This window comes from Coffea arabica, chromosome 7e, assembly GCF_036785885.1.
Source record: "Coffea arabica cultivar ET-39 chromosome 7e, Coffea Arabica ET-39 HiFi, whole genome shotgun sequence".
Taxonomy (NCBI): Eukaryota; Viridiplantae; Streptophyta; class Magnoliopsida; order Gentianales; family Rubiaceae; genus Coffea; species Coffea arabica.
The window spans coordinates 9,372,746-9,400,639 of NC_092323.1; the positions used below are offsets into that span (position 1 = coordinate 9,372,746).

General features: G+C 39.0%; 1 protein-coding gene across 1 annotated transcript; it reads left to right on the top strand.

The window, feature by feature from the left end:
* The first annotated feature begins 127 nt into the window (after positions 1-127).
* On the top strand, positions 128-27,887 carry LOC113700377 (uncharacterized). Its single transcript, XM_027220809.2, has 35 exons — positions 128-550; positions 662-1,419; positions 2,187-2,312; positions 2,397-2,482; positions 3,080-3,188; positions 4,850-4,945; positions 5,090-5,152; positions 5,259-5,318; positions 6,909-6,977; positions 7,996-8,077; positions 8,243-8,295; positions 8,373-8,471; positions 8,541-9,773; positions 10,567-11,568; positions 11,672-12,007; positions 13,244-13,502; positions 13,627-13,849; positions 13,939-14,326; positions 15,557-15,706; positions 15,811-16,032; positions 16,113-16,334; positions 18,023-18,673; positions 19,311-19,571; positions 19,665-20,012; positions 20,875-21,287; positions 21,368-21,797; positions 22,300-23,595; positions 23,784-24,044; positions 24,136-24,426; positions 24,505-24,984; positions 25,151-25,582; positions 25,842-26,120; positions 26,279-26,830; positions 26,925-27,134; positions 27,544-27,887. The coding sequence occupies exons 1-35, from the start codon at positions 493-495 to the stop codon at positions 27,661-27,663; spliced, it is 11,718 nt and encodes a 3,905-aa protein (XP_027076610.1). The 5' UTR covers positions 128-492; the 3' UTR covers positions 27,664-27,887.
* The last annotated feature ends 7 nt before the right edge of the window (positions 27,888-27,894 follow it).

Here is a 27,894-nt window from a genome sequence, read left to right on the forward strand (position 1 = left end):
GATCTACAATAAAGTTTTATACAAACATCCAAAAAACTCACCTTCCAAACAAGCCCCAAAGTTTAGCAGAATTATACTCTCCTACCGATGCGCGGGCCAGTCCCCTAGTATATATATATATATATTATACCTCCGCTACGAGGTACCATTTCGGAGGAGCTGAGCAAAATGCCCTTCGTGACGGAGGGAAACAAAACAACCGAGCACCGCCGTGCTTCCTCTTCTTCCGAATTTCCTGTTTGTCAGATCACTAATTGAATTCATCTAACCTAGTAATAACTCCCCTTTCATCATTAAGTTCGCTTTTCTGTATTCGCCCCGGTTAAAAACCCTCCACCTCCACTCAAACACTCTCTTAAAACCCCCGTTCCCTTCTTCCTCAGTCCCCTCTGTACAGTTTAATTTTCTTTCCCTCCCTCTAATTTTCGCTGCTCCTTACCCTGAGCCTAACTTATCAGTTTTACCGGAGGAATCGTTTTTTAATCGTCTACAATGAGTCCAGTTCAGAATTTCGAGCAACATTCTCACCACCTCGTCGAACCCGACCTCCGTATACTCTCTTCCCTGATGCCTTTATTTTGTAACTGTTTTTTTTTCTTTTACATGTAATTTATTGTTCAATTAATTTTTTTCTTTTTTGTTTGGTTGTTTCTGGGAGCAGCAATTAAGACGAGGTTACAGATGGCAATGGAGGTTCGGGATAGTTTGGAGATAACACATACGGGGGAGTATTTGAACTTTTTGAAGTGTTATTTTCGAGCATTTTCAGTAATTTTATATCATATTACGAAGCCGCAATTTACTGATAACCCTGAGCATAAGCTGAGAAATATTGTGGTTGAAATTCTGAACCGTTTGCCACATAGTGAGGTTTTAAGACCATTTGTTCAGGAGCTTCTTAAAGTGGCAATGCACGTGTTGACTACCGATAACGAAGAAAATGGCTTAATTTGTATTCGTATTATATTTGACTTGCTTAGGAATTTTAGGCCTACACTAGAGACTGAAGTTCAGCCCTTTTTAGATTTTGTTTGCAAGATTTATCAGAATTTTAGGGTTACTGTTAGTTACTTTTTCGAGAGCGGGGCTGTGGCAGTTCCCCCACCTGTTGCACCAGGGTCATTGGGGTCTGCATTGAGTGGGGATGATGGGAAGCCAATGGATGTTTCTGATCAAGTGGGCCCCTCAGGCGGGCATGTTACGCAAGGGCAGCTTAATCCTAGTACTAGGTCATTTAAGGTTGTTACAGAGAGCCCTTTGGTGGTGATGTTTCTGTTTCAGTTGTATAGCCGGCTTGTTCAGACAAATATTCCACATTTGTTGCCGCTAATGGTGGCTGCCATATCAGTTCCGGGGCCTGAGAAGGTTGCTCCTCATTTAAAGAATCACTTTACTGAGCTCAAGGGTGCACAGGTTAAGGTATGGAGTAGAAAATCTTGACATCAATTTTTTGGTTAATATCTGAAGTTGTTACCTGTACTTTTCCTTTTCGTCTTTTAGATATGGAAAACTTTGCTATTGTGAGGTGGTGTGTCCATGGGATCCTTTTTCGTTTTCAATTCTTTTTTGGGGGGTGGGGGCAATGGGAAGGTTGAACTCCCATAACGTCCCGTGACAAAGTCAGGCCACTATACTGTTTGAGAGACATTGAAAGACTCTGGAAAAGTCTATTTTTCTAATTCATGTGCATGTTCCAAATTGTACTGCAGTTGCAGTTGATTTAGGGGTATGCTGCTTGTTTACACGCATAAGCATATTGTTTGTCGTAGTTGGTGTTCCTGCTTGACCAACTGACAAAATTTTTAAGTTCTGTATACTAGACTGTATGATACTTGACCATCTTATGAAATTTACAGCTGAATGGACATATGGACATTCATCTTTTCTTTTTTTCTTGCTGTAATTCTCTTGATATTTGTTGCTAGGTTAGTTTGACACTATTAATCTAGTAGACACCAGTGAACTTTCTTTGCCACTGGTTCATGTACGTGGTATCATTGTTAAGCAAAGAATTGTGCTGTGGAGATTGTGAGTGGAAGGTTGGTACTGTGATGTGGAGTTTTAGCTACATGGTTATGAGAAGGGGGGGGGGGACTTGAAGTACATATATGCTTGTCCCATATCTTTGAGATCATGTGGAATTGTTTACCATTTTTCTTACTCCTTTGACTTGTATGTGTATGCAGACAGTTTCATTCTTAACTTACCTGCTGAAGAGTTTTGCTGATTATATTAGACCACATGAAGAAAGCATTTGCAAAAGCATTGTGAACCTGCTTGTCACGTGTTCTGATTCTGTTTCTATACGAAAGGTGAATGGTTTGTCGTACTTCATCTAATGCAGCCCCTTTAATTGTGTATACATATTTTTGACCAACAAAGCTTCTTGGCTGCAGGAATTGTTGGTAGCTCTAAAACATGTTCTTGGAACTGATTTTAAGCGGGGTTTGTTTCCTCTGATTGACACGCTATTGGAGGAAAGGTAAACATTTTACTTCTTATTTGATGTTGCATCCATATTTCTAAGGTTGTCAAGTCACTATCCCCTTGTCTTGACAAACCAGAAAAAATATCATTATTTTCTCTATCTGGTTTGGTCTGATATGTACTGCATTCTGTACTATATTGCTGATTTTGTGTATTCTGTAAGGCCCTGAATTTGTTGTATGCAGTGTATACGATATAGCTCGGTAAACTGCTTGGCATGCCTTAATTCTTCCCAAAACCTTAATTAATGCTTGAGTCTAGTAGTGCTCATCAGCGTGTATTTAGATCTATTAATTGATGAAATAAAGCTTTTGTTACATCATTTCTCTCCATATGTGGTGCTTTGTGGGTGAGTCATTCTTTCTGTTAGCTTTTAGAGGTCCCACTATTATGTGATCAATCTTTTGTGAAAAAAATATTTGGCCTTTGTAGACTGAATGCGTGAATTACTTCCTGATGCATGCATCTTTTAGTTGCTTGTTTTCTCAAATCTATTGGTTTGTTACAAGTAAAAGGGTAATTAATCAATTTGCTCTTTTGCTTTGGAAGTCATTCTCACCTCTGAGATTTATGTTGCCATGAATTGTATCAGGGTCCTTGTTGGAACCGGGAGAGCATGCTTTGAGACTTTAAGGCCTTTGGCCTACAGTTTACTGGCAGAGATTGTTCATCATGTTAGGGGAGATCTTTCTTTGTCTCAGGTATGATCAGAGTAATGTTGGTTTATCATTTTCTTAGAAACAGTAGCGTAAATTTCTTTGAGTGATTTTGGGAAGTTGGTGTTGGTTGTAATGCAACTTCCTTTCTGCTGGCTTTATGACTATTCATCATACAAGAAGCTTGCCCTGCAGAAAGTTTGTGGGTTAAGGACCATGTTGTCAGTGGTTTTTTTTTGGGGGGGAATAGTTGCTGTACTGATGTGCCTTTTTGCTGGCATTGTTAGGAAGTGTTATGATGTTGATCCGTATTCTGATATTCTATTCTTTGTGCGGGTCTGTGAGTGCCCAAAGTTGTACATTGACCCTATAGGATAAAGATAGTTGGATTGAGCAGAAACTTGTTAAAACAGAGTGTGATGGAAAATATCTGATTTTTTCTCTTTCTCCTTACTATCACTTCCTCTTGACTTAAGAGTATGTTTAGAAGACAACTGCATTTGAAATTTGTCTGGGGACATAGCAAGGATTCTGGATAAATAATGGTGCAAAATGTCAATGATAAGGCTAATGTCTCATGAGTACTGAAACTGCATTTCTTGCTAGCACGGCAGCTAAGTTGTGGGCTCAGTTTTTTAGGAAAGAGTTTAAGCTTTTCCAAGGAGCTTTGTGAGATGAAACCTTTTTGAGGTTAACAAGTTATGAGGTTGTCCAGCATTGGAAGGCTGTGTAACCTCAGATGGGCATGTCTAGGACCAATGAGCATGTGTTCCCATTTTAGCACATTTGGGGTTGAGATGAAGTATGATGAAGGGGATCGGACAAACAGGGGTGAGGAGCAGCTCAGATTCTCAGGAATCTGTTCTTGAAGATGTTGGCAGAACCCTTTTCTAGAGGACTGCAAAAGCTGAAAATCATTTGCTTGGTCAGCTTTTCAAGTGCTTCCGGTTGGAGCATAGAAAATCTCTTTGAGCAAAGTTCATTTTGATGTCTGTGCACTTGTTTTGGTGTTTGAACTCCACGAACTTCTGATTACTTTTAATGAGAGCAAAAGTTTTTTTATCATATCAGATGATACTGGGACGTTATTCCTTTGCTGGAAAATTGAACATGGGATTTAGTTGTCCTCTTCCTAAAAAAAGTTTTGCCTGAGATTTTTTCTTTGAGTGTCCATGAACTTTCTATGAGACTAAGCACTACAGGATTATCTGGTGTGCAACTTGGGTTGTATTGGATGTTCTTTGTAGTATTTCATCAATAGTGCCCCAATATGAGCAATTGAGGTTTGCGCAAATCCTGATTTTGGACAAATAAGCCAATTTACCTTTAAATTATTAGTATTTGGAAGCAATTTATTTGGAGATGTGGAAAAAAGGTTGATTGTCCAAGTTACTTGGAAAATAACTTTTTTTTATGTTAAATAATTTAAACCCAAAACGTGGGTACTCAATCTAGACCTGGTGTCATTTTGTTTGAACTAACAAGTTTTGGCAACAGCACTTTTTCTTATAGGATTGATTATACATTTACTTACAGTTCTCACAGTGTAATTGTCATGGCATTCATGATTGATTTGTAGTCTATGGATCCTTACATGCAGTCGTAATTTGTTCCAGCCTGTGGTATCATATGAACTGTGACCACGTGTCTCCGGAACTTGGACAATGTTTTCCAATAATTGATCCATTGATTTCCTTGTGGTGCAGTTATCGAGGATCATTTACTTGTTCTCAAGTAACATGCATGATGCTTCATTGTCACTCAGCATTCATACTACGTGTGCTCGCTTGATGTTAAATCTGGTAGAACTTCTAATCAACTCTCTTAGAAAGATTATTATTTCTTTTATCGAGCAAAATATTTTCTCAATACTAAAGCCTTGATAATGTGAGTTTGCAACTGCTCTTCTGATGATATGTATAATTGTCCTCTTTTTCTGATTGTAGGTAGAGCCAATTTTTGAGAAAGGCGTTGACCAGCCATCGATGGACGAAGCACGGATTTTATTGGTTAGAAACCCATTCAACCAGTTTGCTATTTCACACACACACCCACACAAAAGTGTATGAGTTATATTTCCAGAATTGGAATAAATTATGGTTCTCTTCCATTTAGGGTCGAATTTTGGATGCTTTTGTTGGAAAATTTAATACTTTCAAGCGCACTATTCCCCAGGTATTAGAACTTTCACATACTTTTCAACATTTAGTTCCTCTTAAATCATATTTAGAAAAGTATGTGCTAAACTATCTGAGCATTTCCAACTTTTTGCTAGTTTCTCTGTTCCTCTATTGGTTGGCTGGTCACATCTTTGCTGAATTGATTCAGGTGGTGCTGCTGGCGTAGGTTTTGGTTTTATGATGTATGACTAAAACAACCATGTAATATAGACTGAAAGAGTTGCTGTTATCAGGCTAATACAGCCATGTTAAACATTGACCAATTAATTGCAATTTGATTTCTGCTATAAAATCCAATACTTTTACTTTGAAATGGGCTTTCTAGTAGCCTGTGTCTTGTTAAGAATTGTAAACCAATTGCATGATCTGCACGCTACCTGCATAAAAGAACCTGATGGAAGTGATGGTCCTCCTTTTAGATGACTTATGACATCGATAAACATCTGGTTCAGCATTACCTAGAGTAATCTGTAGTTTGAGAAAAAGGAGAGCCTTTTCAACCAATAATCTTTCTGAATGTGAATGGAAAACCATCTCCAACTTTGTGAGAGATAATCTAAAATTCAAGGTACTACACTTCTGATTTGAACTACACAATTTAATTAGAAAAGCATCTCAAAGTTTGCAAGAAATGATTTGTAGTACAAGCACTTGTAAGATGAACTGCTCACCTCTATAATATAGGTACTTGCTTTAGCATGTATTACATGGAGGTGAAACATGTCGCTCTATGAAAAATTTGTAATTTATCAATTCATTCGGTTTCTAGAGGCTCTAAAAGATTGTTCATTGTGCAGTATTCTTATCATGTCATTGATATTTTTTAACCGACTTTGTCCCCCAAAATTTAGATTTGCTGGAAATTTTTGGCCCCGTGCGCTGATGAATGCTTAAGTTCTTCATCAAAATGTGCTCTTGTTTTCCCCCTCAAGTTTATACATATGCAAATTATTTTGATCACTGCCATTTCTCATAAATTGAATTTGTTGCTCCAAAATACTCCCACTGTCCCAAAAAGTTTGTCACTTTTTTGGGAACAGAGCCTTTTGTGAATAGTAAAGAAAAAGAATAAATAAACTCCTAAACTCGCTAAAATGGCCATTATTGGGCTGCCCAAACCTTGTACAAAGTAAAGCATTTATGCTGCCCAAATTGTGTCTGCCGTCAAGTCAAAGTGTGGACCCCATACATTTAATTAAAGGTACCAACCCACTTATTGTTGTGTGCTGCATGCACAAAACCAGTTGGTGCATACTGTTGACACACTGCCTTAATGCATGCATAATTTTTGATAAATTTTGTTGGACCCACACATATAATTGTAGTACTTTGAGGATAAAAACGGAAGGAGGAGAAAATTTCACTTGCTATTTTTGGTAACATGACATAATTTTGGGATAGATCAAAAAGGAAAGTTTGACACTTTCAATGGGATGGAGGGAGCACGTTTTATTTGTTTAAAAGTTCGGTGCTGGTTATATATGCCTTTACCATTTTCCATTTGATTTTACAAAGTCGTTTGCTTTGCTATTACGTGTAATATGACTTTTGGTTATTTACTTTTCTGTTTTCTTGTGGGCAATAGCTACTGGAAGAGGGAGAAGATGGGAAGAATAGGTCAACTTTAAGGTCAAAATTAGAACTTCCAGTCCAGGTACTTTGAGAACTTTACTCTTCTGTAATGAAATTCTGCTTCTAATTTTTTCTGTTTTTGGGTGATATGCTCATAGGCCTTTTGCTATGATTTTGCGGAATGTTGTCTAATATTATGATTAATAATAAAAATTAGGAAAAAGAATTGTCAGATCTACTTTATGACCGTCTTTCTCTAGAAGCTAATGATTGCAGTTGCAGAGAAGTAGTCTGGTGTAGTTCTAATCCTGTGATTTTTCGATTATATTGGTTATTTCTTCGTTACCGTAATGGTTTTGAACGAGTTGTGTACCACCAGTAGCAAGTCCACATAGATGAGGCCACATCCAGGAGAAGGTTTAAGTAACCCCAAGAGGGGATAAATATTGTGCAAAAATTGTCAAGCTAATTTGGACATGTTCAAGTATGGGATAGTGGAACTCACTATGAGTGCGTCTCATGAAGTTGCAAAACGAATATGGATACTCGTGGATTAAAGGAGGGACTGTTTTGGATCGAGTTAAAAGTGGAACAAGATTATAAATAGGACCCTGAGTAAATGGCTGTCAAGTTTAGTGGATACCTGTCTACAGCTACAATTCTTCCTTTTGGAGTATAATTTAACTGTATTTTGGCCATTTTGATTAATTTCCAAAGAGGGCCTACGAGTCACTGAAAGACTAATTTCCGATCAGAAGCTGCATGCACGTGGAGTATAAGAATTTTAACAACAGTAAAAAGCAGTCCCATGCAGAAGTACTTTCTGCGATGTTTTTTGCAAATGCTTTCCTGATCTTCAACAGAGCTTACAGCACTGTTTCTGGATTTTCAAGTCTTACATTTCATAAATCAGAGGTTTCCTTGCTTTGATGTTGACATACTTTTGCCATATAATGTTAAAACTGGGTATGCATTTGACTGCCTTGCCTGCATATTGACTGCATGCATCATGACATGTAAACTCTCTGTTGTATCTGTATTTCTATATTTCCCTTTTGAATTAACACTGCCTGCTTTTGATCACTTGTCATACTTTGCAGGCAGTGCTAAATCTGCAAGTTCCTGTGGAGCACTCCAAGGAAGTTAGTGATTGTAAGCATCTGATTAAAACATTGGTCATGGGTAATTGCCTTCTCCATTCTTTACACTTCAAATTCAGTTGACTATTTTGAATTATTGAAAATTTGATACCTAATGTATGATTTTTTTATTTTTATTTTTTAAAATGAGTTCCTCTTTGTTTGCTGATTGCTTATTTTGTATTATGGGATTTTGTTGCTATTCCAGGAATGAAGACCATTATTTGGAGCATCACTCATGCACATCTACCCCGATCACAGGTTTTTCACGTCTCTTCCTTTATAATTCATTTCTATCATCGGTTAGTTTTATATCAGGTAACCTTTTGTCGTTTTAGGTTTCACCATCAACACATGGGACATCATCTCAAATTCTTGCTTCTGCAACATCAGGTTCATCAGTACCACAGCCCTTCAAAGGGATGAGAGAAGATGAGGTACCATCCTTATTATGAAGTTTGCCTAGTCATTCTTTTGCTAGGATGTTCTTACTCAATTTTCTACAGGTGTGGAAAGCTTCTGGCGTATTGAAGAGTGGTGTGCATTGCTTGGCTCTGTTCAAGGAGAAGGAAGAGGAAAGGGAAATGATTAATCTCTTTTCCCAAATTCTGGCTATTATGGAACCCCGAGATTTGATGGACATGTTCTCCTTGTGCATGCCTGAGCTGTTTGAGTGCATGATTTCAAATACTCAGCTGGTCCACATCTTTTCAACCCTTCTGCAGTCAGCTAAGGTTTTTCGGCCATTTTCAGATGTTTTGGTGAATTTCCTTGTGACTAGTAAACTTGATGTTCTGAAGCAGCCAGATTCACCTGCAGCAAAACTTGTTTTGCATCTTTTCCGCTTCTTATTTGGTGCTGTTGCAAAGGCCCCTTCGGACTGCGAACGCATTTTACAGCCTCATGTGCCTGTTATAATGGAATCTTGCATGAAAAATGCAACTGAGGTTGAGAAACCAATTGGTTACTTGCAACTTCTTAGAACAATGTTTCATGCACTTGCGGGTGGCAAGTTTGAACTTCTTCTCCGAGACTTGGTTCCTATGCTGCTACCCTGCTTAAATATGCTGTTGGCTATGCTTGAAGGACCTACCGGTGAAGACATGAGGGAACTTCTTCTGGAACTCTGTCTAACTCTGCCTGCAAGGTTAAGCTCATTGTTACCTCATCTGCCTCGCCTTATGAAGCCTCTGGTGATGTGTCTAAAAGGAAGTGATGACCTAGTTAGTCTTGGTTTAAGGACACTTGAGTTCTGGATTGATAGTTTGAATCCTGATTTCTTAGAGCCGAGTATGGCGAATGTTATGTCTGAGGTGATTTTGGCATTATGGTCTCATTTGAGACCAGCACCCTATCCTTGGGGTGGAAAATCATTGCAACTTCTTGGTAAATTGGGTGGTCGTAATAGACGTTTTCTCAAAGAACCTCTTGCACTTGAATGCAAGGAGAATCCAGAGCATGGACTTAGATTAATTCTTACATTTGAACCCTCCACACCTTTTTTGGTTCCACTTGATCGTTGCATAAATCTTGCTGTGGCTGCTGTCATGAACAAAAATGGTGGGGTGGATCCGTTTTACCGAAAGCAGGCTCTAAAGTTTGTCTGTGTATGCTTGTCATCTCAACTTAATTTGCCAGGGATTGTTACTGATGAGGGATCAACATCTAGGCAGTTGTCAACTCTCTTAGTTTCATCTGTTGACCCATCTTGGAGAAGATCTGAGACAGTAGAAATGAAGGTTGGTTGTGTGGTTGATTGTCTGTGTCACAGTACCTTACTGGTTGATTCTATTATTCCACACCTGTTGTACGGACGTTTTTCCCTGTTGCTTTATAGCTTCATTGACTGATTAAATTTTCCTTCTGATACTTGCATGAGTTGTAATACCAATTTTTTTTTTTTTTTGTGGGATTTATTGCTAGCCTTACTTCTCACTATGACTGCTGAGTAGTGGCACTCAGTAATACGTATGCTACAAGACCTTATCCAAGTACTCGCTTACATGTTTACCCATCATGGCACAGCTTTTCATGAGCATATGTAGTCTTCTGGTTATTTTTTGACCTTTCAAATGGTTACAGTTCTAAGCTTGCTGCTTCTCACCACTGCTTCCCTTCTTGTCGTAATTGCAATTTTAGTCTTTTTTAGTCTTTTCTTTTTATCGCTGTTTGTGTTATTATAGGAGTGGTGAAAATTAGGATGAACTTTTTTTGGTTAATCAGTTTACTTTCAAACATGCAAAGTAGTGAAAGCTATCATAATTTTGCAGTTTTTATCTTTAACACAAGTCTCCTGATGATATTTTGTACTTTTTACGCAGTTCCCGACTGATTTCCATTTTTAAAATGGATTTGTTCTCATCTTAGTAAAATAAGTGCTTCTTTGTTTCAATGACCAATGAGAATTAATCCAAAAATGAAGCTTGATGTGTTTTACTTGCCTTGAATTTGTGCTTTCATAAATTTTGTTGCTGAGTGGTTCTGAACATTTTACGGCAATAATCTCTGCTACATTCCAATCTATTTATGTAGGCTGACTTGGGTGTCAAGACGAAGACCCAACTCATGGCCGAGAAATCTGTCTTTAAGATTCTCTTGATGACCATCATTGCTGCAAATGCTGAACCTGATTTGCATAATGCTAATGATGACTTTGTTCTCCATGTTTGCCGACATTTTGCCATGATATTCCACATAGACAATTCTCTGACACATACATCAATTGGTGCCTCTTCACTTGGTGGTCCTCTTCTTGCTCCCAGCTCCAGTATTAGTTCAAAATCAAGAAATACTGGACCTTCTAACCTGAAAGAGTTGGACCCATTAATATTCTTGGATGCTTTGGTAGATGTACTGGCAGATGAAAATAGACTACATGCTAAAGCAGCTCTAGATGCTCTGAACATATTTGCTGAGACACTTCTGTTTCTTGCTCGCTCAAAGCATTCAGAGATTTTAATTTCAAGAGGTGGTCCTGGCACCCCTATGGTTGTTTCTAGTCCATCAATGAGTCCTGTGTATTCACCACCTCCAAGTGTACGTGTTCCAGTTTTTGAGCAACTCCTGCCACGGCTTTTACATTGTTGCTATGGCAGTACTTGGCAATCACAAATTGGAGGAGTTATTGGCCTTGGTGCCATGGTTGGGAAGGTTACTGTTGAAATTTTATGCCATTTTCAAGTACGGATTGTTCGGGGGCTAGTATATGTTCTCAAAAGGCTTCCTATCTATGCATCAAAAGAGCAGGAAGAAACCAATCAGGTGCTAACCCAAATTCTTCGCGTGGTGAATAATGTTGATGAGGCAAACAGTGAAGCACGCAAACAAAGTTTCCAAGGAGTTGTTGAATACCTAGCATCTGAGCTGTTCAATGCAAACTCATCCATTAATGTAAGAAAGATCGTGCAGTCTTGTTTGGCACTTCTGGCAAGTAGGACAGGCAGTGAGGTTTCTGAGTTACTTGAACCTTTGTACCAACCTTTGCTTCAGCCTCTTATCTTGCGCCCTCTTCGGTCAAAAACTGTTGACCAACAAGTAAGTTCTTGTTGTGTTTGTTTTCTTGCATTTGTTGTTTGTTGTTCATTACAGAAGAAACAACATAAGATTTATTTTGTGGTCTGTTTTATACAATTCCTAGGTTGGGACGGTCACAGCTTTGAATTTCTGCCTAGCTTTGAGGCCTCCTCTGCTTAAGTTGACTCAGGAGCTAGTCAATTTCCTGCAAGAGGCTTTGCAAATTGCTGAAGCTGATGAAACTGTGTGGGTTGTGAAATTTATGAACCCAAAGGTGGCCTCATCATTGAATAAGCTACGGACGGCTTGCATTGAACTGCTGTGTACTGCTATGGCGTGGACAGATTTTAAAACACAGAATCATTCTGAATTGCGTGCAAAAATCATTTCTATGTTTTTCAAATCTCTAACAAGTCGGACACCTGAAATTGTAGCTGTTGCAAAGGAAGGTCTAAGACAGGTCTGTTGAATTTCTTTTCCGTTTGTTGTCTTCACTTTTTCTTCTGGGCTGTACTCTATAATTCAGACACATAGCATTATTACCCCAGACCTGACCTAGATCTAAGTCTCTTGTCTGATTCTGTCTTTTGAGGCTTTAGACCCTAGCTCAGCAGGGCACCTGTGTTAAGGGGTCTGGAATTTCTTTGAAAAACATTTTCCTATGTCTAGTATTATGAAACATTTCTGTGTCACCACCTGTACTTGCAATTTTCTGTTCTTTTCCTAGATTCACAAATTCAATTACTGTCAATCCACATGGTTTGGACTTTCCCCGTTGAAGTTTTAAATTTTTTCAAAATTTGAGGTCTTGCCTTTATAATCTCCCGGCATAATTTCTACTTTCCAGAAATAGAAACTCTAAACACAAATAGTTGCCTAGCTTTAAGAATTGTGGATTCACATCTTCTCCACTTGCTTTTCAAATTCAATTAACCATTTATGAGTGGTTTCCTGTAATTTTATTTTCTCTTTAAGTTGATTATTATTTACTCTTTATTAAACCCTGTGACCAGCAAATTAGGTCATTTAGTTTTAATCTGGGCTGAAAGCAGGGTATATTTTTCAATTAATTTTTATTCATGCCAAACCAAATCCAGACATACATTTTGAAGGGAAATTCTATATTTTGATGTGTGTTTGTTATTTTAATTTTTTTTATTATTTCAATGGGTGATGGTGATATGTGACTTGACTAAATTGTGTTTCTTTGATTTCTAAAAGTATGTTAGCATAATTTTGTCAATAGTTTTCCTCAAAGCTCAGGTGTCTTAAATTTTCTTTTAGCCCTCATTGAGCTTTAAAGTTGCTCCTGACTGCATATGATGCATTCTGATCAATTGTTATTGAATTCCTTATTCCATAGCATTAGTGGTTAATAGTTGCATTGAAATCTGTTTGACTATTGCGCGTCTGCCTGCAGTGCCTTAAAGCACTAAGACTAGGAATCTCTTGCCTACACATCTCCACCTGCACATTTTTCTGATGAAAGATGTTGTGATTTGCACATATTTACTAGTTTATGCTGAGTTAGGTTTTATTTTTACATCCCTAGTAGTTAATGATGCTACACAAGCGCATGCATGTTACAATGCCTAATCGTCATGCTTAATAGGGTTGGTTCTTAAATAAACTCTGCTATTTGATGTCATAAAAGTTACCATCCAGCAATTTAATAGTTGTTAATAACCTTTTGTAGGTTATACTTCAGCAAAGAATGCCTAAAGAACTTCTGCAAAGCAGCCTGAGGCCTATCTTAGTTAATTTGGCACATACAAAAAATTTGAGCATGCCTCTTCTGCAAGGGCTGGCCCGTCTGCTTGAGCTTTTGTCCAACTGGTTCAATGTAACTTTAGGCGGTAAATTGTTGGAGCATCTGAAAAAATGGTTAGAACCTGAAAAGCTTGCGCAGACTCAGAAGTCTTGGAAGGCTGGTGAAGAACCTAAAATTGCTGCTGGCAAGTCATATAGCCTGGAATTCCTTTTATCGGTGTCTGATTCATTAAGCGCATGTTAGCATATACTGTTGTTTGTCTAGATGAACTTATATTTTTTTCGTTTTGTTGGTGAATTTTCTTGCAGCAATTATTGAGCTTTTCCACCTGCTTCCTTCAGCTGCTGGGAAATTCCTTGATGAGCTTGTAACTTTGACTATTGATTTGGAAGGTGCCCTTCCACCAGGGCAGTTCTATAGCGAGATTAACAGTCCTTATCGCCTTCCTCTCACTAAGTTTCTAAATCGATACCCAGCTGCAGCTGTTGATTATTTTCTTTCTCGGTTATGTCAACCCAAATACTTCCGCAGGTAATATTTGTTTTGCAGATCAAGAATTCTTGGTGTACTTTTAGGTTATACCGCTGATTGCTTTTTATTCTATAATTTGTGCCTTTTAGGTTTATGTATATCATACGGTCGGATGCTGGCCAACCCTTGAGAGAAGAACTTGCTAAGTCACCTGAAAAGATAATAGCAAGTGCATTTCCTGAATTTTTACCCAAATCTGATGCATCAACAGCCCAGGGATCTTTTAACCATCCCACCACTGTGGGGAGCGACGAATCACTTGGCTATAAACCTGAGAGTTTAATTCCGATTTCTACCAGCACTAGTGGATTGGCAGATGCTTATTTCCAGGGTCTTGCTTTGATCAAGACTTTGGTTAAACTGATGCCTAGCTGGTTGCAGAGTAATCGGGTTGTTTTCGACACATTAGTTCTTCTGTGGAAGTCACCAGCAAGAATTTCACGGTTACAAAACGAGCAGGAGTTGAATTTGGTGCAAGTAAGTTTACTGCTAATCTGAAAGTTCATAGCCTAAAATTTCTTGCCTAAAATGAAAATGAGCAGAATTTCAGATATCTGTTTCATGGTTGGAAAGTTATCTGTCTTGATTTTGACATGACCAGGATAACCATACTTTATGATTGATGTATCTGTTGGTGCTGCCAGTGACAAATCATTTATATGATGTCTGATGTGTTGATTTGTAGTGTTCTTATGTTGTTGTAGTCATGGTTTTTTCCTGCCTCCTTGCAATGTTTATTTTTTCCTGGGGTTAGGTTAAGTGTACCTCTTTGCTATCACTTATACTTCTCATATCATTTTTGTTCTGTCACTAGTTTTCAATCTACATCATACCTAGGGTCTCTTTTTCCTTACGTGTGGGGAGAGGGTTGATTTAATGGTCGAGGAAGAATCTTGGCCTCTCTAATCTCTATTGTGAAGTCAAAAGGAGAAAAAGCAGGTAAAAAGGTTTCAGATAATTATGATGCCATGAACACTTAAGGCTTCTCCGACCTTTTCTTGTGGGATTGGTTGCTTTGCTTGAACTTAAACTTTATGCTGTGTCATGCACCATCAGCCCAGCATTTGAATGGACATATCTGTGTGCGATTATCAGATTTGTAAGTTGTTGAATGTTCTTCCTGTCTTTTTTGAATGTACATATCTACGGCTTCAAGTTTGAAAGGTGCAATTGTTTTCTGATGTTGGTGGGCTAATTGTTGTGCCTTTCAACTCTCCTGACTTGGAGGTCTTTATGATACAACTGTCTTGTGCTTGTATGACAAGATTTTTCCAAATCTGTGGCCAAGTTTTTATTAATTGGCAATAGCTGCAGTTCACCTAAATGGTTTTAATCCCTCCCTAACTAGTCAACCTCGACAAATTTGGAATTCAGGGAAGGTAAATGGGTGTAGTTGCGGAAGGATTAATAAATGTCTGTCACTTCCTCTCTCTCTCTCTCTCTCTCTCTATATATATATATATAACACAAGCACAACGCTTTTTTTTTTTTTTGCGGAGAGGAGGTGTAATGCCATCATGGACAGAGCTACCAATGATATGATTTATCCTTTGCCTACTGAGTTCTTATGTTTTGCATTGGATGATGTCATCATGAACTGCCAACTGCTCCTTGAATCCTCTCTCTCTTTGGTGGATGAGAAGGTAAAGATGTGTTATTTTGTGGTGAACTTGCTAACTCATTTTCGCACGGTTTTGTTGCATACAGGTTAAAGAAAGCAAATGGCTGGTCAAGTGCTTCCTGAATTACTTCAGACATGACAAAAACGAAGTCAATGTTTTGTTTGACATTCTTTCCATTTTTCTTTTCCGTACTCGAATAGACTTCACCTTCCTGAAGGAGTTTTATATAATTGAGGTATGTTAAAATTGCTGTCATGTTTATATTTTTTAGCATAATGTTTTACAATTTTAATTCTTAGTGTGCTCTGTTTAAATACAAAGTAGCAATCTGTGGTTTAGGTTGCCGAGGGTTATTCTCCAAACTTGAAGAAAACTCTGCTCCTGCATTTCCTAAATCTTTTCCAATCAAAGCAACTAGCTCTTGATCATTTGGTGATTGTCATGCAAATGCTCATTCTTCCAATGTTAGCCCATGCCTTCCAGAATGGCCAGACCTGGGATGTTGTTGACACTACTATTGTTAAGACAATAGTAGACAAGCTTCTTGACCCTCCAGAAGAGGTAATCCTTTAATGCAGTGCTGCCTCAGTGCTTCACCACATTTTCGTTCTCTTCGTAGTTAATTTCTGTGTCTTCTGTAGGTTTCTGCTGATTATGACGAGCCCTTGAGGATAGAGCTTCTGCAGCTCGCCACTTTACTTCTCAAGTATCTCCAGACTGACCTTGTTCATCACAGAAAGGAGCTTATCAAATTTGGGTGGAATCACCTCAAGCGTGAGGATAGTGCTAGTAAGCAGTGGGCCTTTGTCAATGTCTGCCACTTCTTGGAAGCGTATCAAGCGCCCGAGAAAATCATACTGCAGGTAGCTTTATAACCAAATTGCCATGATGTCAAGATCATTACAGCAGAATACTGTCTTACTATTGACTACTTAATGTCATCTGACTGGCATGGCTAGTTTATAGTTTGCTTGATGATAGTGGTTTTGCAACTGGTGGCATTATCTAAGACACAAATTAAATCTCTTTCTCTAAATATGTAGACACTATAATATTGAGAATAATATAAAACGATGGCAAATATGATAAGCATAATATCTTCAAGGTGATCCTACTAACTTGAATAGTGTTTTTTAAACTCTCTATGCTTAATCGGTATGGCCTAAACTGGGTTTTGTTTTGGTTTTTCTTTTCCTTTTCTGCTGGGAGTTCTAGATAGGAGGGAACAAAGCAGACTTCTGGAGAGCTTTTCTGTTCACACATACCCTTCTAATAACGTCAGATATTTGTAATCTATGAGCATTTCTCTCTCTTTCTTGGCTTTTTCTGTTTCATCTTCTTCTTCGTTTTTTTTTTTAATTAACTGCATTTGAGTATCAATCTGTACATGATCTCTAATTGCTTTCTCCAATGCCTTCATGTTCAAAGCTTGCTATTAAGTTGTTAATCGTGTTCTAGGCGTTTCTTCTTTTCTAATTTTAGGATTAAATGGGGGTGCCTTATTTTTTCTTACATGAGAACATGATGCAGTCCTTTTAGCTGAAATTGGTAGTGAAAGATGGGGTGACCTTAGGTTTGTCACTGGCGTGAGGATTCCAGTCAGAGTGATGATTTCTTTTTCCTGATGTGGATCTAGCATATTAGATCGCTGTCCTTGTTATTTTCAAGTGGTGCTTTGAATTCTCACTGTGGCCTTTTCAAACACACATTGTTTTGCGAGATAGTAAGTTTCATGGATATATGTATATTTTTTGAGAACGATTATCATGAATACCGCTCAGTATATTTTGGGGAATGCTTGAATTAATAATTTGGGCTTTGTTTGGATTAGCAGTTTTTGGGGGTGTTTTTGAAAAAATTTACTATAGCAATGCATATGAAAAACTTTAATATAGATGTTGTGGTGTATTTGGAGGTGTTTTTGGGGGATATTCTGGGATATATTTTGGGTATTTTTATAGTTTAAAACTTTTTTGGGTACTTTTTAAAAAAACTCACCACCATCACCCACTGCCACTACCAGCCTCTCTCTCCTCCCCTTCTTCCTCCTTCCTCATCCCCTCCCCTTCCTCCCCCCCCCCCCCCCAACCCCAACCTCCCTCCCCTCCAGAAGCTGCAACCTTCCAGTAGTGACCAGAAGCTGTGACCTAATGGCAAACAGAGGGCGTGGCCAGATCTGGGTGCGGCCTTCCAGTCGCGACCAGAAGGCCGCAATGGGGAGGGCCGGAGGGGAGATCTAGGGTGGTGGGGGAGGGAGGAATGGGAGGGGAGGAGGGAGAAAAAGAAGGTGAGGAAGAGGGAGGAAGAATGAGAGGGGGGGGGAGAGAGGAAGAGGAAGGAGGAGGGGGAGGAGAGGGTGGTGGTGGGTGGGTGGGTGGTTTTTTTATTTGTTGTTTATTTTTTTTGATTAGTTGTATTTGAAATGTGCATGGATAGTTGTTTTTGGGAGTCTATTACTGTGGCATTGTATATGAAAAACTTGTTTTTGAAGAAACTTGTGTATGTAAAGCTTGGTTTTGCATTGGAAATAACAAGCTGAACACAATTTCAGGTATTTGTAGCACTTCTGAGGACCTGCCAGCCAGAGAATAAGATGTTGGTAAAACAAGCACTTGATATACTAATGCCAGCACTTCCTCGAAGATTACCGCTTGGTGACTCTCGTATGCCAATTTGGATACGTTATACAAAGAAGATTCTTGTTGAGGAAGGTCACTCAATTCCTAACCTCATACATATATTCCAGCTGATTGTACGCCATTCAGATCTGTTCTACAGCTGCAGAGCGCAATTCGTGCCTCAGATGGTAAATTCTTTAAGTCGCCTTGGTTTGCCATATAATACTTCGGCTGAGAACAGGCGTCTTGCCATTGAACTTGCTGGATTGGTTGTCAATTGGGAAAAACAAAGGCAAAGTGAAATGAAAACTGCTGCGGCTTCAGGTGGTGGTCAGAATAATGATGTATTCAACCAAATTACTGCTAGTGGTGATCCAGCAACTGCCATTGATGGATCAACTTTCTCTGAAGATCCAACTAAGCGAATAAAGGTTGAACCGGGTCTGCAATCGCTTGGTGTCATGTCACCTGGTGGTGTCTCTTCTATCCCTAACATAGAAACCCCAGGGTCTTCTGGACAGCCAGATGAAGAATTCAAGCCAAATGCAGCAATGGAGGAAATGATCATCAATTTTCTAATAAGAGTATGGCTCTTTTTCAGTTTAGTGTTTTTCAGTTATTATTTTCTAGGTTAGTGTTCACAACAGAACTTGGATGCTATCTGATAAATTTTAGCTTTTTCATCCATTTTCAGTTTGAAGAATATGATTAACAATCCCAAGGTTTATTCACATTTATTAATAGATAATCACCTGGCTCACAAAATACTAGTATTTCCTTGATTTTTGACATTAACTGCATTTTTTTCCTGCTTATCTGTCCTCCTTTGAGCTGCATATCTTGTTATCCAACTAAGGGTATAGTAGATATCAGATGTACCTTGTTTTGCTGGAAGATGTTTCTAGTGCCTTTAGTATTGAAGCTGAAATTTCATGGTTTCCTTGTATCCATCATATCTGAATTGCTCATTTCTGGCTTTATTCCGCATGGATTGTAAATTTGTACCACCTACTAAGTATTTATGTTTGATCAGCTGCCCACATTGGTTTACATACAGTGCAACATCTATGTAATTTCTGGTCTTAATTTTTTACTTTAATGCCCTTGTACTACTCGAAAGTTTTTCTGTGGTCCTAACTAGCATACGTGATTATTTATTGATTACTTCTAGTTATGAGCACTTTGGGTTGATAAATAATATCGTGGGGTTGTTGTCATCAGGTCGCATTGGTGATAGAACCAAAGGAAAAAGAAGCAAGTCTCATGTACAAACAAGCTTTAGAGCTGCTATCACAAGCATTGGAGGTGTGGCCAAATGCAAATGTTAAATTCAATTATTTGGAGAAGTTGCTAAGTAGTATTCCACCTTCGCAATCAAAGGATCCATCCACAGCTCTTGCCCAGGGCCTTGATGTGATGAATAAGGTTTTGGAAAAGCAACCACATTTGTTCATCCGAAATAATATCAACCAGATTTCCCAAGTATGTGCCTTGGCCTAAATTCTTTTTCCAGTTGCATGTCCTCTATCAAGTGTCATTTATATTTACTATTTATTGGCACATTTTCTCTGGCAGATATTAGAACCATGTTTCAGGTATAAGATGCTAGATGCTGGGAAATCATTGTGCTCTCTTTTGAAGATGGTTTCCTCTGCATTTCCTCCAGAGATGGCCAGTACTCCGCAGGATGTTAAGATGCTGTATCAAAAGGTGGAAGAGCTTGTACAAAAGCACCTTGCTGCAATTGCGGCTCCTCAAACATCAGGAGAAGACATCTCAGCTAGCATGATTAGCTTTGTCCTCTATATCATTAAAACTTTAACAGAAGTGCAGAAAAACTTTATTGACCCTTCGAATTTGGTTCGTGTACTTCAGCGCCTGGCACGCGATATGGCAGCGGCAACTGGTTCTTATGTAAGACAGGTACAGCCCTGCTTAATGATTTATATTTACCTTGTCTGTTCGGTTATCTGTTTTGCCTACCTACATTGTCTGTTTTAGTTACTCTGAATCCATGAACCGAAACATTTTGCCATCATCTGATAAGCTGAGGCTGTCAAAGCCATGGCCCCTTTAAAATACACCCAAAAAAAAAAAAAGAAGAATACGTGTTCTAGTGCATAAAAAACACAGAGAAAGAAGGTCAAGCATCAAAGCTTCTTAGGTGAGTTGGACTAGTGGAACAGATAAGGGAGATTGTTGACTGGTGTTGGGTGAAAAAATCCTGTGGAAAGAAAGAAGGAACAGGCTATCAGTAGGCTAAGGTTTTCTTTTCGCACTTTGTCTTATCTCAGTAACTCCATGCTTTGCTGGAGCTGCATTGGTGCTTTTCCAGTTCTATTCTATTTGTTGGTGTTTTTGTTGGGCTGGAAAAGTTGGTTTTTCTAAGAAGTAGATAAATTTTCGCAAGTAAAAGAGAGACATTGCTCTGTCTGCGTCTCTCTGGGAATTGGTGTCAGCCTTCTAACACTAAAAAGGGATTATATCTATGTTCTTGTTCTAAGAGATTGCGCAGGAATTGTAGAATTCATGCGGCATTAAAGACTGGTGAACTTTTGTTCATCCTAATTGTTCAAAATGTGCTGGTTTTCAAAGTCACTTATTCGGAATGTTGGTTCTAAAGAAATTTAAAATTTCAAAGGAGGCAATTAATTTGACAAAATTCAGATCAGCCTTACTTATTATTCTATGTCAGGGATTTTCAATTGTCCTCTAAAATAGTAATTTGGAGCATATCTCCAGTTTATGCTGTAAGATTCTTTGGACATTCCTGTCTGATTTCCAGGGTCAGAAAGCAGATGCAGATTCTGCGGTCACTTCTTCTCGCCAAGGTGCTGATGTTGGAGTAGTTATTGCTAATCTGACTTCTGTCCTCAAACTGATAAGCGAAAGGGTCATGCTTATTCCAGAATGCAAGCGTTCTGTAACTCAAATTCTGAACTCCTTGCTCTCTGAAAAGGGGACCGATCCTTCTGTGCTTCTCTGCATATTGGATGTAATAAAAGGATGGATAGAAGATGATTTTAACAAACCTGGAATGCCAACCACGTCATGTAATTTCCTTACTGCTAAGGAAGTGGTTACTTTCCTTCAGAAGCTTTCACAGGTTGACAAGCAGAACTTTTCAGTCACTGCTGTAGAGGAATGGGACAAGAAATATCTTGACCTTCTTTACGGACTTTGTGCAGACTCCAATAAGTAAGTAAATCCTTATTTATTTATTTGTTGTTGTTCTCGTAAGGTATGTGGACAATCATACTATCAATCTTGACTTTCAGATACTCTCTTTCACTAAGACAAGAAGTGTTTCAGAAAGTGGAGAGGCAATTTTTGCTTGGTTTACGTGCAAAAGATCCTGAAATGAGAATGAAGTTCTTCTCTCTTTATCATGAATCTCTTGGGAAAACATTGTTTGTGAGACTACAATACATTATCCAAAATCAGGACTGGGAGGCATTATGTGATGTCTTCTGGCTCAAACAAGGTCTAGATCTTCTTTTGGCCATTTTGGTTGAGGATAAACCTATTACACTGGCTCCAAACTCTGCCAAAATCCCCCCACTTATGATGTCAAGTGCTGTTCCGGATTGTAGTGCGGTACAACCAATGGTTACTGATATCCCAGAAGGTTCAGATGAGGCATCTCTAACATTTGATGGCCTTGTCCTAAAGCAATCACGGTTCCTAAGTCAAATGAGCAAGCTTCAGGTATTTATGTTTGTCTCCTTTCCTTGTGAGATGGCCTTCCAACAGGCGGTTGTCTTCTTTAACATTATATCAAGCACTCATCTTGCAGAAATCTTCATCCGCACAATTGTTTAGTCTAACTTGTTTGATCCAAGCAGGTATAAATTGGAGAAATTGTGTTCTGTTGAAGACTATGGCCAGAGTTAATCATCATATTATGTAACTTAAGGCATGTTTAGGGTTTTCTACTTAATATGTGATAAAGGAATGGTGTTTTCATTTGATGATCTAGTTTGTTACAGTTGAGACAAAAACCTTGGTTAGGTGGTATTGTATTGACTACTGATTCCTCTGTGAGAATTTATCTCTGCTTGTGTCAACATTTTTCTGTCTCCAAAATTCTGTTGTCATTTTGCTTTGTAGCAGCTGTCTTCATTCTTGAGTTATATACATTGATACCACTAGCAGCTAGGCATAAAGTTTTCCTTTACCACATTTTTCTCATTTTACTCCTTTTTTGTAGGTTGCAGATCTTATTATTCCTCTCAGAGAGTTGGCTCATACAGATGCCAATGTTGCATATCATCTGTGGGTGTTAGTATTTCCTATTGTCTGGGTTACGTTGCAAAAGGATGAACAGGTAGCTCTTGCTAAGCCAATGATAAATCTCTTGTCAAAAGATTATCATAAAAAACAGCAGGGGCACAGGCCAAATGTTGTGCAAGCTCTTTTAGAAGGCCTTCAGCTGAGCCATCCTCAACCTCGTATGCCTAGCGAACTCATTAAATATATTGGGAAAACTTACAATGCTTGGCATATTGCACTTGCACTGCTGGAAAGTCATGTAATGTTGTTCTTGAATGACACAAAGTGCTCTGAGTCTCTGGCTGAGCTCTATCGTTTACTCAATGAGGAAGATATGAGGTGCGGATTGTGGAAAAAGCGGTCGGTTACAGCAGAAACTAGGTCTGGGCTTTCGCTTGTACAGCATGGTTACTGGCAGCGGGCCCAAAGTCTCTTCTATCAGGCAATGGTCAAGGCAACTCAAGGTACTTACAACAACACAGTGCCTAAAGCTGAGATGTGTCTTTGGGAAGAGCAGTGGCTGTGTTGTGCTAGTCAACTCAGTCAATGGGATGTGCTGGTAGAGTTTGGCAAACTAATTGAGAATTATGAGATATTGCTTGATAATCTCTGGAAGCAGCCTGATTGGACTTATTTAAAAGATAGTGTTTTTCCAAAAGCTCAGGTAGAAGAAACTCCCAAACTTCGTATAATCCAGGCTTACTTTGCTCTTCACGAGAAGAACACAAATGGTGTAGCAGAAGCTGAAAATATTGTGGGCAAGGGTGTTGATCTTGCTTTGGAACAATGGTGGCAATTACCTGAGATGTCTATTCATGCAAGAATTCCTCTATTGCAGCAATTTCAGCAACTAGTCGAAGTTCAAGAATCAGCAAGGATAATCGTAGACATTGCCAATGGAAACAAGCTTTCCGGGAATTCTGTTGGTGTACATGGTGGCTTATATGCAGATTTGAAGGATATTCTAGAGACCTGGAGGCTTAGAACACCAGATGAGTGGGATAATATGTCTGTCTGGTACGATCTCCTTCAATGGAGGAACGAAATGTACAATGCAGTGATTGATGCATTTAAGGATTTGAGCTCCACAAACTCACAGCTGCATCACCTTGGTTACCGTGACAAGGCTTGGAATGTCAATAAGCTTGCCCACATGGCCCGTAAACAGGGGCTGCATGATGTTTGTGTATCCATACTGGAGAAAATGTATGGACACTCCACCATGGAAGTTCAGGTAGTATAAATCTTCACAGGATATAGTTTTGTTTAGCAAATTTTTGTCTCTATGCTTTTATGTTCCTGGAGATGGCATTTAGAAATACTATAGTGTAGTTCTTTTACACTGGTTTCTTAATTTTATGCATGCAGGAGGCCTTAAAATTTACGTGCTGTCTCACTGGTTTCTCAATTTTATGCTTGCAGGAGGCCTTTGTGAAAATTAGGGAACAAGCCAAGGCTTTTTTAGAAATGAAGGGAGAGCTTACTAGTGGGCTTAATTTGATCAACAGCACTAATCTGGAATATTTTCCAGTTAAGCATAAAGCTGAAATATTTCGTATTAAGGGAGATTTTTTGTTGAAACTGAATGATTGCGAAGGTGCTAATGTTGCATATTCACATGCCATAAGCCTTTTCAAGAACTTGCCAAAAGGGTGGATTAGTTGGGGAAATTATTGTGACATGGTACGCATCTCCTTGATTGATTCATAAATCTGATTCTGGTTCATATCTATACTAGTTGAATCTTTAGTTGCTGATGCTGTGAATTTCTCAGGCTTACAGAGAAACACATGAAGAGATGTGGCTGGAATATGCTGTGAGCTGCTTTCTTCAAGGCATAAAATTTGGAATTCCTAATTCTAGAAGCCATCTAGCTCGTGTTTTATATCTTCTCAGTTTTGACACTCCCAATGAACCTGTGGGAAGAGCATTAGACAAGTACTTGGAGCAAATACCTCACTGGGTGTGGCTTTCTTGGATTCCACAACTGTTACTTTCCTTGCAAAGAACTGAAGCTCCACACTGCAAACTTGTTTTGCTAAAAGTTGCCACTGTCTTTCCTCAGGTAAATATTAGGTTGATTTTGGATAGGTAAGTGATTCTTATTTTCCTCAACAATATTTTGACTGGCTTTAAATGTTAGGCTTTGTATTACTGGCTGCGCACATATCTGCTTGAGCGTCGTGATGTCGCAAACAAATCTGAATATGGTAGAATAACTATGGCTCAGCAAAGAATGCAGCAAAATGCATCTGGTCCTGGTACATCTGGTTCAATTGGCTTGGTTGATGGAAATGCAAGAGTGGCTGGTCAGGGTGGAGGTCAGTTGGCATCTGATAATCAGCTTCATCAGGTAAATCAGTCTGGTGGAGGTGTTGGATCTCATGAAGGAAGTAACACTCAGGTGCAAGAACCTGAAAGGTCAGCAGCTGTTGAAGGGAACATGCCTGGGACTGACCAATCATTACATCAGAGTTCATCATCAAATGATGCTGGTCAGAATGCATTAAGGCGTAATGGTGCTTTGAGTTTGGTTGCTTCTGCTGCGAGTGCTTTCGATGCTGCAAAAGACATAATGGAGACCCTGCGGAGTAAACACACTAATCTGGCTAGTGAACTTGAGGTACTTATTTTGACCTTTCCTGTTAGACGTTCATTTCTTTAATCATCTTTTGGCTTTTTCTTTTTTCTTTTTTGAGAAATATGCAGGTTTCTCTGCTGTTGTCTCTCTTTAGTGAATTTACCATAAAATAGAAAAGGCTGTTGATCTTGTAATATTTTCCTTGCAGATTTTGCTCACAGAAATTGGTTCACGGTTTGTTACCTTGCCTGAAGAAAGACTACTGGCAGTCGTTAATGCTCTCCTTCACCGTTGTTACAAGTATCCTACTGCTACTACTGCTGAAGTTCCACAATCTCTTAAGAAGGAGCTTTCTGGTGTTTGCCGAGCCTGCTTTTCAGCAGACGCTGTAAACAAGCATGTAGAATTTGTGAGAGAGTACAAGCAGGAGTTTGAACGTGATCTTGATCCAGAAAGTACGGCAACATTTCCTGCCACCCTTTCTGAATTGACTGAACGACTGAAACACTGGAAAAATATCCTCCAGAGCAATGTTGAGGATCGATTTCCGGCTGTTTTGAAGCTGGAGGACGAGAGCAGGGTGTTAAGGGACTTTCATGTAGTTGATGTGGAAGTTCCAGGGCAGTATTTTACTGATCAGGTATGAACCTGCATACATGGCACGTGGAATGGTTGTTTTACACAACCTACAGCAGTGTATTCTAGTTTTGAACTGCTAGCTGTTATCTGAAGAAGAGACTTATGCTTCTATTCTTTTATATGTTAGCTCTGTCAAATTTAGCTTCATGTTGCTCTTTTTGAGGAAGTCATATTTGAAGTTTAATGAGGGAGAAGCTTATACTTGTATGATTTGTTGATTACCTTCTCTCTCACTCTCTCTCGCTCTCTCTCTCTCATAGGAGGTGGCACCTGATCATACAGTAAAGCTAGACAGAGTGGGAGCAGATATTCCAATTGTGAGAAGGCATGGCAGCAGTTTCCGGAGGTTGACTCTTATAGGTTCTGATGGCTCTCAGCGTCATTTTATTGTTCAGACATCATTGACTCCTAATGCTAGAAGTGATGAACGTATCTTGCAACTTTTCCGTGTTATGAACCGAATGTTTGATAAGCACAAGGAGTCGAGACGTCGCCACATATGCATTCACACACCTATAATAATACCTGTGTGGTCACAGGTGATGATCTTTGATGAAATTTCTGTTGTTGATTCTCTTTCTCTTGCTGTTACTTCAATAGCACATGGTATTTTAATTGAAAATCAGAATTGATTATTTTGACCTGATTGTAGTTCTTTTAGCTTTAAAATAATAACATCTCTCATTTTCTGATGTAGGTCCGAATGGTGGAAGATGATTTGATGTACAGCACCTTCCTTGAGGTATATGAGAACTATTGTGCAAGGAATGACAGAGAGGCAGACCACCCTATTACCTACTTCAAAGAGCAACTGAACCAAGCTATATCTGGCCAGATATCAGCGGAAGCTGTAGTTGATCTTCGCCTTCAAGCTTATAATGATATTACAAAAACTCATGTTCCTGATAGCATATTCTCGCAGTATATGTACAAGACTTTATTGAACGGAAACCACTTGTGGGCTTTCAAAAAGCAATTTGCTATCCAGTTGGCTCTTTCAAGCTTCATGTCTTTCATGCTTCAAATTGGGGGAAGGTCTCCCAACAAGATATTGTTTGCTAAGAACACTGGGAAAATATTCCAGACTGATTTTCACCCAGCATATGATGCAAATGGTATGATTGAGTTCAATGAACCAGTACCCTTCCGCTTGACAAGGAACTTGCAAGCATTCTTCTCCCATTTTGGCGTGGAAGGCCTTATTGTCTCTGCCATGTCTGCAGCTGCACAAGCTGTCATCTCACCGAAAGTGAGTTTTTCAATCTAAAGTTATTTTAGTTTCAGTTGAAAACTCAATATATTTTTGAGTGCTGATTATATGTTGTCTGGAGTATTTTTTGCAGCAAAGTCAGCACTTGTGGCATCATCTTGCAATGTTTTTCCGTGACGAACTGTTATCTTGGTCTTGGAGAAAACCGCTGGGGATGCATTTAGGTCCGATGGTTGGTGGAGGTGGTCTGAACCCTGTTGACTTGAAACAGAAAATTATCACGAATGTTGAGAATGTGATTGGCCGGATCAATGGAATAGCCCCACAGTACGTCTCTGAAGAGGTATGCTTTTTCCTGCTCATGCTGTGTCCCCTGCTGTTGCTATCTCATGCAGCCCGCTTTTGACGTGTATTTGATGCTATTTTATCTAAATACATGTAGCTTTCCCCCTCAATCCCTGGGTCAGAATTCATAATTGGGCTAATAAAAATGATCTTCATTTTCAACTGCTATTGTGACTGTCTTCATACGACTAATTTGGGGCTCTCTCTTATTTATCACAATTAATTAAAAAAGAAAAAGTACTGGAGCCGTCTCTTGCCAACATTATTTTTAACAGTGTACAACAGTTTTGAGTGAATGAAGTGATGCCTGCTTTTTTGTTCCAAAGTCTCTTTGGGCACATGCCAATTTTTTCCATTGACTTGGCCATGAGATTGACCTGGTTGTGTTTTAAATGTTATTCCGTTAGGAGGAGAATGGTGTAGATCCTCCACAATCAGTCCAGAGAGGTGTGGCTGAGTTAGTTGAAGCTGCCTTGACACCAAGGAATCTGTGCATGATGGATCCAACATGGCATCCTTGGTTCTGAGTAGTTGAAGATTTGTAAATTTAGCTGTCTTATGTACATGGAGGAAGCTTGATGTAGTGTAGCTTCTCGAGATTATCATGTAAATATTGCTAGCAACTCACAGTATATGGTGATTATCGTGCAGAATAGCATTATATATTTTTTGCTAGACTCTATATTGGAAATAACGGTTATCTTTTGGGGAATAGCATTATATGTTTATTTAGCTCAACTCTCTTTGGATATATTCTT

Excerpts from the sequence above, each read along its gene's own strand:
- LOC113700377 (XM_027220809.2), top strand. The coding sequence starts at position 493 with ATGAGTCCAGTTCAGAATTTCGAGCAACATTCTCACCACCTCGTCGAA. Across the intron at positions 6,978-7,995 it reads AATTAGAACTTCCAGTCCAG|GCAGTGCTAAATCTGCAAGT; the intron begins GTACTTTGAGAA and ends CATACTTTGCAG. Across the intron at positions 21,288-21,367 it reads CTTTGTGCAGACTCCAATAA|ATACTCTCTTTCACTAAGAC; the intron begins GTAAGTAAATCC and ends CTTGACTTTCAG.